Source organism: Sipha flava, unplaced genomic scaffold (genome assembly GCF_003268045.1).
Source record: "Sipha flava isolate LNK unplaced genomic scaffold, YSA_version1 224_pilon_pilon, whole genome shotgun sequence".
In the NCBI taxonomy this organism is placed as follows: Eukaryota; Metazoa; Arthropoda; class Insecta; order Hemiptera; family Aphididae; genus Sipha; species Sipha flava.
Genome location: NW_020272857.1, coordinates 1,211,423 through 1,223,444, shown reverse-complemented (window position 1 = coordinate 1,223,444; position 12,022 = coordinate 1,211,423). Strand labels below are relative to the sequence as shown.

At 30.4% G+C, this 12,022-nt stretch overlaps 2 protein-coding genes across 3 annotated transcripts in view; one reads left to right on the top strand and one right to left on the bottom strand.

The window, feature by feature from the left end:
- Window positions 1-1,340: 1,340 nt before the first annotated feature.
- LOC112683351 lies at window positions 1,341-2,015 on the bottom strand. Its single transcript, XM_025554354.1, has one exon. It carries the CDS (start codon window positions 2,013-2,015, stop codon window positions 1,341-1,343), a length of 675 nt encoding a protein of 224 aa, XP_025410139.1.
- Window positions 2,016-4,476: 2,461 nt separating this feature from the next.
- The window catches only part of LOC112683335, a 401,285-nt gene continuing 393,739 nt past the window's right edge, over window positions 4,477-12,022 (top strand). For both annotated transcript variants that reach the window (XM_025554337.1, XM_025554338.1), the window contains exons 1-2: window positions 4,477-4,826; window positions 9,935-9,978. In XM_025554337.1, coding sequence (XP_025410122.1) covers window positions 9,976-9,978 — 3 coding nt within the window. In that variant the 5' untranslated portion in view covers window positions 4,477-4,826; window positions 9,935-9,975. The remainder of the gene's footprint in view (window positions 4,827-9,934; window positions 9,979-12,022) is intronic.

Below are 12,022 nucleotides of genomic sequence, written 5' to 3'. Positions count from 1 at the left end.
CACTTAACCAAGTCGGTAAATTATTGTTTGAACGTTGAATTTTATCGAAAGTAACTTTTCACGGAGAGATATAGTTGAATATATAGATATTCAATTCAGGTATATAAAATTGGGTTAATTATATTTTTATGGATAAGAATTGCTAACCACAATACATAATACGCGTACAATATATACTTGCGCATCACAGGTCATTTTCCACAACGGTTGTGTACAGCGGCCATCCGGAAAACGGATGCCAATCACATTCATTGAACCAAATCGATTTGTTTTGGAGATATTTTCAACGGAAAAGAGCTTATTGTAATGAAATTTAATTTATTTTTATTTTTTTTTTTAGCATCGAGAAAATGTTAACATATAATACCTATATATTATTACTTTAGAAATATAATTTGTAGCTTTTATTACTGCAGCGAACAAAAGCTTTTTATATAAATCTAATTATATACAAATAAATATATATGTAATATTGTACAGATATATACGACATACCGTCCATATATGTACGTGTGCGTATTTCCTTTACTAATTTATGTTGTTTTAATGTAGTTTGTACAGTGCACTCGGCCGTGATATTGATTTATTTTTTTAATATTTTACTAAAAACAAACTATTACGGGAATCGGGAAAAATATGTAAAATACGTTACGCTACATGATTATATTATGCGTGTTAGCTATAACAATATTATACGACGTTTAGTGTGTTAAATGCAATGCGAAAATGGTACTCGCTCGGAGTGTTAAATATAATGATTAGTGTATATTTTATTGGAAAACCTGATGTGCTAAATAAACCATATGATCTATTGCTTTATTTTTATTTATTTTTTAATTAATTCAATTTTATTTTATTAACGCTATACAGAAATTTTCAAAGGATTTTACATTGAAAATATATAAACTAATGCAAATAATAATAGTACATGTTAAGTATCGAAAATAAACGATTTGACAGTTTTACAAAATTATAGCAATTTCAAGCAAAATGCAAGAGTAAAATTTAGGCATGTATATAAACAGAGAGTAGTAAAATAACTACACTTTTTTTTTTTTTTCGAATCGAACACCAGGAAGGAATTGCGTTAGCTTTACTTCCTCCTGGCATACATCGTTTATTGTGAAATACTAAAACACAATCTCACGACAGATATATTTATGTCACAAATATAGGGGGCCTCTAACCCTCCTGATTTGGCCTATGACCTACAGAAGTTTCACTTAACTATGTGATCCTTTTTCGATTGCTCGGCTGTGCGCATTGCATTTCCCGCTGCCGGAGTAGTGATTAGCCGACGATCCCATGTCCTGGCACACCACGCATTTGGGTGGGCTCTTTCACGAAGACGCCCAATACTCATCCTCGATGCACACGCTACATGATTGTCTCCGGTCTGGACCCTTGCAATTGTGTTGCGTGTGGTCGTAGCACAAGCACCTAAAACACCTGGTTGCTTTCACCAACCGACTTATTTTGGCAAACATCCAGCCGATTTTCAGTCGCTCTTTCTTCAGCAACTTCGTGGTATCGTCGTCTTTCAAGCTGATCGTCGCTTTTTGCGTTCCAGAGTACGAGGCGCGTAAGCTCCAGACCTTGATTGAAACTTCACCGGCCGATAACTCTAATTTGCTGCAAATTCCTGAGAATACTTTCTCCTCTGTCGTGATGAAGTTTAATCCTGTAATTTTGATCACTACCCATTTTTCGAGGCCACGAACAACAGCTCGCTCCCTTGGAGTATTTTTCAGAGCATTCTCAAGGTCTGGTTGCCTGGAATCGGATTTAGCCAGTCTGATGAGGATATTTCCACCACGGCTCTCCGTAATGGAAGACGCTTGGGCTCCGATCTCTTCGATATTAACATCCTGCTTGATTGCCCTCAAAATCATCGCGTATGACTCACCGTTCTTGGGCCTCACTGCGATGGCATTGGAATTCGATGAATCCAGTCTCCTCCTTTTCTTCCGAATCACTTCAGTCCAGGTGACTTCCTTCTTATCACCCTTGCTCATAGATTATGGTCTGATGTCAGATGGATGCTGCTCAAGTGGCGGACATCTTCGCAAACTAGAGGTACTATCAGAGCTTCCAACACCACTATTTTTCTTTCTCTGTTGTTCTTTGAGAACCTCTCGCATTTCACTGTACATATTTAGCAAAGCGTCATATTGCGCTCCGCATGTCGTCTTTTCCTCAACTTTGACTGCGCTAGGAGTTCGATTTCGATGCTCATGACTTTTGTCCTCCTTGTTAGCTCACTTATAGACACATTACACGATCTTTTTTGCATTGAGGCATCTGACAGTTCGTCGTCCCAAACCGCAACGCTGCTCTTCAGCTTAACGAGACTGGGTTCGACTTTTCGGATGAAATCTAAGAGCTTGATGGCTCAAGCCTTGATGGGCTGGTGGACGTTGCGGTTTTCATCGAAAAACTTCTTCAATGTCTCCGAAATCTTCCGTGTCTTCATCAATCACAACTCGACTTCGTCAACGTAGCTGAAAGGCCCCAGATCATATGTATCTACAGGTGTCTTCTTTTTCATTGCAGCACTAGTAGATGTTAGAGTATCGGGGGCCTGGCTCGCTACTCCCGCACCATCACGGTCTTATGATGACGACCGAAGTGGGCCCGCTTCGTTGGATCCGGATTTTACCCCGAAATCACCCACTCCTGCCGGCCTTTGGTGGTACCGAAGTCCCTGAGGCGGTAACAATATTTTTTCTGGAAGATCTCATATTATGGTTTTTCAAATGGTTTCCTTCACTACTTTACTTACCTTAAATTACTTTAACCCTACTGCCAAGGCATTTTTGATCAGGGTTTTCTATCCCCTAGGGCAGCTGCTAACCAAGGCTAAGAGCCCGCCCTGCTCTTAAGACCGCTTAGTTGTACCTTTCCTCCGTGACCTTCCGGTATAGGTCACCTTGTCGGCATAGCCCACGGAGTCATTAAAAGACTTAAGTTCTCCCACCACGGCGAAGTGGGCTCCCCATAGGGATGTAAAATAACTACATCTAGAATGTATTAGATGGCATTATTAGCACTGCGTAGTATACGGTGTAAAGAATGATTGTGTCTTTAAGAGGTAGAGTGCGCAGGGACATGAAAAAATGTGTGATGCCTCGTTAGGTAGATTGGAACACAAAGATTTCAATAGAGGAGAGGAGGTCTGGAGTAGCTATTAATCCATCAAACTTTATGAACCTTGCTCAAAATAGAATTATGTCTACGCGGAATACTAGCTCATTAGCCTTATCTGATTTCCATTGATCGTATAGCGGTTTTTTAGTGGTTCATGTTTCTCGTAGGTATCTACGGTATACATTAAAGTATGTATATGTACAATTAGTGTATTTTATAAGTCGTTGTAATTTTTTTTTTACCTATCCTCAAGAACCATTAGGCCGTTAAGTACATGAATCTGCAAGTACTTGATTGTTAAATCAAAAGTATTGAATAATCCTGAGTATATATAAAGAAGTTTAAACAATCAATTTTTTGTGTAGTGACGTTGGTTGAAGGAGAGGATTTTCAAGTCAAGACTTTGTCGAAAGTGCGCATTCGTATATGTAAAATAACAGATTATGAACCCAAAAAAAAAAAAAAAAAAATTGATAAAAATTTATCTATTTCTTCAATAAATGTTATAATAAAATAATAATATATTAATAAGTTAAAAATAAGTAAATTTTAAATAAAAAGTTTCGACATTTTTTTTAAAATGAGTATAGTTTGTGTTGAATCAAAATTCAATACTTGAAAATAATTTTTTTTTTTTAAATATTCTATCATCATAGCGTATAATATCGTTTAATTATTAATAATACCTATATTCCGATTGTTGAAATATTTAAAAATGAGGTTTCTGAAGTCATTTTTTTAAACAACAGTGAAAGATTTTTCGTTCCAAGCTGCGATTTCTGCATATTTCAGCCTATTTTAACTGTGTTTAGCAAAATTTTCTTTTAACAAATTTTTACAAATTTTTTATTTCACGCTAACATATTTACAAAAATATAATTTATTCTACCGGGAAATAAGAAATATGTAAAATTATTTTAGTGAGAAATAAAATATTGTTAAAAAACATGAGATGGAGTTTTTGTTCTATGCGGTGGATTTACAATGAAATATGTAGAAATCGTCGATTGAAGTGACAGATATTTCTATGTAATTTAATAATAATAAAAAAAAAACTTCAGAAACCTCTTGTTCCACTAAGCTACTGATTTGCGTATGGAAGGCCCCCGGTGTAATGCACCCCCATAAAATCAGGCACTACGTATGCGTGATAGGGCAGTTTGAAAGGAAATATCGGTTAACGTAATTGGAGTTCGGGTAGGTTATCGCGGCTAAAACGAGTTTGGGGGATGGTGGGTATAAAGAGCATGGAAACGTGTCTTCGGTCGTCGTCGTCATCGGCGGTGGTGTCGGCGACGGCGGCGCTGTTACCATAACGTGTGCCGCCAGCTGACAGGATCGGCGTTCACTACAGGCGCTCATTTTCTCGGTGGTCCAGTCGGTGGTCGGCAGACAACGGGCGAAATTGTCTATCGTCACGCGTCCTTGTTAGGGAACGGTAATCGCGTGCGCTCGTAATCATCGTGGTCGTTGTTCGTCGTCGCTAGTTCGCTCGTCTGACAATCTGTAGATAATATTATCGTTTCTCATCGTCTCTTCACTGGTGTCTTGTAGAGCGGTAAATTATTAATGAACGAAATTATATAAGATACAAAACAATTTACAAAACAAGTGCTTACGGTCGACGAGCACGCGATCAGACTGCATAAAATATTCCCAGTATCCGTCGAAGTTAACAGGTGAAAATAGTTATTATTTTTTCATCACTTCTCCCCCTCTCCCCTCTAATCGACCATAACTGATTTAATTTTGCCACTCATGTCGACGAATTCGACGAATTTTCTCTAAAACATTTTTTGAGCATGTATTCTGTTAGATTAAGAGAACTTTCCACGGGCGCGCGTGGGCGTGTGTGTGTACGACGAAACGATTCGTTCTCAACTCGGATTCGGTTTGAATTTTCACAAAGTATTACGTTCTTATGGTTTTCTTGTATTACACGTCATTGTTTTAATACGGTACACACGTGAGTTGTAATATTTTATTCCGTTAGAAATTCGTTCGATATTTTCCGACTCGTTTAACTAATATGTTCGCAAACTAGATAATATAGTTCTTTTCTCAATCCAACCATGTGCAATATGAGCGTACAAGCGTTGCGTTCTCATTTGCTTAAGTTTTTTTTTTCATCCATCAACGCGAACACGGTTAATTCTGCTGACTGCTCGGATTAGTTAGATCGGTTACCGTCGGATTTTAACGTTTGTGCGCAGGCGACCCATACTATTTGCCCAATATTTCATACAACCTAAATAATAACCAAAATAATGTTCAATGCGGAAAGTGGGTTATGCATCCCATCGTTTCTTATCCTTAATTTTTTCACTAGATGTCATTACCAGGTACGAGTATGGGGCACCTACTCCTGGTTATTTTTTTTATCAGAAACTCATCAAATTTAATCGTTTCTTTGAATATCGACTGACAGAAAAATAAAATTGAAATTGTCTATGGAAAAAAAAAATGTACAAACAATTTTACATTACTATTGAAAGAAATTAGTAGTTTTAAACGAAAATATTTTATTAAATTTTTATACTGTTACCAAACATTCATATTTACTATCGACTCTATGGTTGAGAAATACTGGATTCGACAGTAAAAATTTAATTTACGTCATAGAAGAAAACCCAAGCATTGTTATTTTAATTATTTCAAGTATTTACTGCGAATACAGTTTAATAATAACAGTTACAACTATGGACATTGAAGTTTGTTAAAAAACTTAACGAATCATTGAACATTTTACATATCGAACCTTTAATACAGCTCAAATTTCCATTTTATCTTCGATTTTTCTCACTCATAATTGCCCACATACGAACAATAATTGGTAAATCATAAATGTGTAGTAATGAATATTATGTTATGTATCTACATATTTCGAGTATGATATTTTTATTTCATAGGTTAAAATTTTAGGTCAGGCGATTCAGCTCGATTAAATTTTATATTATTTTTACAATGATGTGTTAAAAATAATAAACAACATAGTGTATCCATGATCATTTTTTTCTCCGGTGGTAAATATGTTTCTGGGTTTTCTTGTAGTAAAGTCAATCAATTGAAAATAATTGGACTGAGACAATACTTTGAGTTTATTAATAACATGAAAATTCCATTATTCTACAAAAAAAAAAAAAAATGATCAAGTGTTATGTATTTTTTTCGATTATTTCTTATGGTTAGAAAAATTCTGTTAAAGAAATTTTACCCGTAAATTATTAAACAATTTTGTTATTTGAAGAGAAAAAAAATATTTAAATTAAAAATAAAATTTAAAAAATACTTTTACCACACAAACCTTTTTAAAATAATTTTAGTTAATAATTTATTGATATTTTTGGTTTTAAGACTAATAACTTTTAACTTTAGACAGGCTATATATTTTTATACTAAATATTAGTTATTAAATACCTTGATTACCAAATTTTATTTTGTTTTTAATGAAACGATTTTTTAAAAAATTGATACATAAATATAATTTAATTTTTGTCGTTATATAAATCAATAAATAAATAAATTAATTAATTAATTAAATTTTTAGAAAAAATTTGATAAATTTATTTCTTAAATCGATATTTTTCAGATATCAGAAATACTAATAGTGTTGTTGAGTACTGTAAATACAAAAATTTTATTTTATAATTTTAAAAATAAATATACTTAAAAATCGTTAAATAAATTTGATGTGTTTATTAAACACTAACCTAACGTGCAATTTAAATATTTTATAGTTGCATAATACATTTTTAGAAAAAAAAATACAATTAATAAATTTTAATTAATTTAACTTTCCTCTCGTTATTTAAAAAAACTGAAAAGTTTTATAAAATGTAATTTTCCAATTAAAAGCATGTCAAGAGTTTATGAAAAATTTACTGATTTTAAATGTTTCAATAAGGTATTCTATAGATATACCTAAGTACTAACATAATCTAATAGATATATTTCGCTAAGAAAAAAAATAGTTTTTCATATCTTTTACATAATTTATTAATTTGATTATAATCACTTATATTTGCATACCATTAATATTAGTTAAATATATTTTAATAGTAAAATTTTTTGAATTAGAACTGCAGCTACTGAAGATTTTTTATTGGCTTAAAATTATACGGAAAGATTATTTAATTCTTTACACAAAATTACCACCTAGCGAGATTAATAATTTCAACTTTTATGATAATTAAATAAAAAATAAAGTTATTGTAGTACAAAGTAGATAGGTAGATATAAATTAAATATTTATTTTTTCGTTTCAAAGGTTATGCATTGATATTTATACTTGTTTATAGTCAGTTATATATAAACAATCAGTTAAATTACATTAAATGAAATTTTATTTATCTTGGAAGCAATTTTTTTTTTTAAATGTCACTTCGTTGGTAATTAAGAAAAGTTCGCCTTTTTGAATAATACTATAGAATTTATTTATAATATGTTATTTTGACTTTTGGTAACAGGTACTGGTTACCAACAAAATCGTGGTATATTTACAAACAGATAAAATGTGATATTGTTATATGTAATTTTGATTCATTACTAAGGTATAGAAATTGTTCAATATTTTTACAATATTAACATTAAATTGATTGTATTGTCGTGAAAAATATCAAACTTAATAATTTCTAGTGTAAAATATTTTATTTTTAAATTAGGTATTATTATTATTATTTATTCATTTGATTTGTATTGTAAAATAAAATATTTTTTTCTTTTGGATATAACTATTGAAGTATTTAAATTTAAAAATATAATGCTATGTGATTGCTTGATTCCTTTATCGTGAACGCTATACTGGAAACTATTATAGCCTTTGGCATTTATCGGTATTTTTTTTGTCTCTGATCACTTCCCGATTTGTCACATTTTCACTCCATATTTAATCAAATTAAAATAATTAGTAGACTTATAAAATATATTTCATAAACACAAAATTTATTATATCTGCATAAGAAATATAAAAATAAATTTATTATCATTTATTTAAATTAAACTTAACTTTTATCTTTTTTTTTTTGTAAATTAATAACTAATTAGATGTTTTTAATATTATACATTTTTCTTTTAAAAATGTATCAATTAATTTATCATTATTCAATGTTGACAAAATTTGCTTTAATATTGCTAAAGAATAAATTGAGTATTCACTACTCATGTAGTCAGTAATCGTAAGTATTTTCTTATTAATTTGAGATATTGAACGGAACGTACTGGCGTACAGTTGGAAATTAGTGTAAAAACAAATATTCTATGTGCGATATTTATATATTAAGATATACAGCAGAAAAAAATATCCTATAAATGCACACATACACATAAACAAGTACACATAAATAAATACGTATAAAAAGAGAAGAGAAATGCATTTGTTTGTGCCTAAATATACCTTTGATTACTTTTTCGTCTTAGACGAATAATTTTTGCAGGAGATGTAAGAAATATCTGCTGTACGTTAAACGATCGCTAGTCGTCTAACTCGACATTATGTTTATTTATTACATCTAATATTTTTTATTTATTATCTCGAGCAATCGTTATAATAATATTATACGAGATAAAATTATTATTATTATTAACCAGACGCTGCGAAAACTATGGTGTAGTGTGAATATGTGTTTGCTTGTTATTCATGCTAGTAATCTGCAAATGGATCCCGTTGTATTTGTATTTATATACATATACTTACATGGTTTATACGTATTTACTGCCGTTTCTTAAGCTCACCAACTAAATTATTTAGTACTCTATGGGACATCTGGTCATCGTGTTACCAATAAATGATAACCCAAATGACATTAGCTGAGTTCCGCATTATATTTTATTATGTAAATCAATTCCAATCGACCGACCACCTATGGTGATAGGTCAATCAACTGCGAGTACCTGATCTTATTTAATTTTGGCTTTTACATTAAAATTACTATATTTTAATAATTATTCTCGATCGCTTACTGCGTGTTCTTTGATACAGTAGTTAACAATGGTTTAGTTTTTTTCCCATTTTTTTTCCTCTCATAATATTGATGTCTTTTTAAATTAGGTACCTGTTTTGTATTATTTTAATAAATAATGAGAAATTTTGCTCATAATTCTTCTCAAAATAATCATAATAGTTTTTGTCGGTAAAAAAATGCTTTCTCACATTTGGTTGTATAACGAAAAAACGTTATACTACCCTTCACTGTTACAATTATAATCGTAATCACATTGTTGTTTCTTATAATTGTGTTACATAATGGACATCGCAATATTTCCATGAATTGAGTATAAAAATAATCCAATAACATATTATACTTAAAATTAATATTCAATTAAGCTATTGATTGATAATTCCGTCTTTTTATAAAACGCGTTTCGAATTTTTTTAGAGTAAAAATTAAAAATTCTATAAAATGACGGAAGAAGTCCATTTATTATTTTCATAATAAAAATCCCCCGTCGAATATTATTCACCTCGGCAAGTCGATAAAACTTCGAATTCATTAAACGGCGATTAGTATAGGCAATTTCGTAGCGTTAATGCGCTGCGGGCCTAATCGTTAATTTGATTGCGTAAAAAAAAAGTAAAATAAGAGTTGTACAAAAAAAAATTTGTACGTAATAATAATAATTATCAATCAAATTAGTTATTTGATCTACCTGTTGGTACTTTATTATATTTAATTTATCTCGTACTCATTACTACGTTATCTATGTAGATTATTTCATTAAAACACGGTCTTATTAAACGTTATGTTATTAATTATAATTGTTCATAATATTATTCAATGTTCTTTTCTAGATGTACGCGGTATGTGAAAAGTACACGTAAAAAAGCACATCATGGTGAGTTTATAAATAGTTATTATATAAATAGCTTATTTTTGATAAATAAAAGTGAGTGTAAATGTTAATGAGTAGGTCTTCAATTATTATGTTTGTTTATTTTGTACTCCATTTTACTGAAATAAAACGTCAATAACGCTTTAACGACGATTGAGAAAAAAAAAAAAAAGGTAAAAACCTTTGCCAACGTTATACGGTGCAACAAGCTCGTCTAGAATGGAGAGGTACGATTGTATGAAACGTTTTTAATTTTCTTTTCCTGCTAGCGAAATTTAATAAAAGATAAACAACTTAAACACAAATTACTCGTCTTGTTATGACTATTTTTCGTTTATACTCTTAATGCATATTGATGCTCTTATTAACTACCAAATATTTTTACATTTATGTTGTATATACCTGTGCACTGATACCGGAGAACAGCTACATAAATCCATGTTTTTCAAACAATATCTGCTGTCTTTTCGATTTCTTCGTCACGATGTGGGTGTTCGTGTTAATCGTGCAAATAAATAATGATTGCAGCGCGTGGACACGCAACAAACCAATATATTGGCATACATTTGAAGCCGTGTTACTTGTGCTAACATTGTACCGTCGTTATAACTCATTCAAATAAACGATTTGAGAACAAAACTAAAAAACTCGAGAAGTTTATAGAAAAAAAAAACACTGATTTTTATGGCATTTATGAGGATAAAACATTCCGATATTAAACTTGAAAATATAATTACTCGTTATTAAAGTACGAATTGTAAAAACTTAGAAAAGTTAAAGCATTCCTTTTTATCAATAAGGCGAGCACTCAATCGATGATTTTTTTAAATTATCAATGATATTGTATTAAATTAATTTTGAAGTTAAAAAATGAAAAATAAATCGCGGTTGTTGACATAATTACACTTACACAATAATATTTCTATATTTTCATAGAAATACATGGTAAATGCTTGTGTTTTAAAATATTGATAAAGTTGTTGGAAATTATTTTCAAATGTACGATTCTACTAATTTATTATTGTTCAGCTATATCATATGAAATATTTATGTCAAATACATATATATATATATATATATATTATAAGTACTGTTCATCGGTTAAATTATAATTATTTAAAATAATTATTCATTCTAATTATGCTTAATAATTACAATTATTGATTGTATTCTTTACTAAGATAACTTATGCTGATGCCATAAACGTATACACATAGGTCAAATATCGAGAAACTGTTGTATACGAATAGAAACTTATTATTACAAATATCATTTGAACTAAAACACATGAATTCAAAACATTTTATTTTTAAACGATTTTTTTTTTAAGTAAAATCCTTCACAAAATTAATTGTATCAAAACGCTCGCCAATCTGTTGTTGAGATATCAATCTAAATAGCCGTAATTTGAAGCTTGTATACACAAACGGGTTTCGTTACTCAAATATGAATTATGTGTAAAGTATTGTTTTTTCAAATTTTTTTTTGGCTTTTTATTTGTCGAACAACATTTTTTTTTTTATAATTTCATGTTTTCATTTATACTCTCATATTTAACAGGAATTCGAAAAATTATGAAACTCAAGGAGTATATAAATGAACACTTTTATAGTACAAACGATTGACGAAGCCTGATTGTGTATACGAGGAAGAAAATAAATTCGTTTTGAACAGTAAACATTTATGTCGCAAAGAACTTTTAGGTTGAAATGTATAAACACTTTTTTTTAATATATTTATTGCGTATATATATATATATATATATATATATATTATTATTATTATTTATATAACATAATGGCACGTCTGATATTTTTACATTTTCATTTGTTTTCATATGAAATGTATTCGTGTACCTTTGAAAAACTTCATACAAGGAATAATATAACTTGTGTGAAGATGAAATTGTGTGTATAGTGTGAGCTAAAGGATTTTCATTAATGAATCTAAAATGAGGTTTTCCTTGTGGTGTATAATTCATATTCACACATACAAGTACAAGTGCGAGGAAGTACCGCAGGGCGTGTGTACGATACATACTAACGAT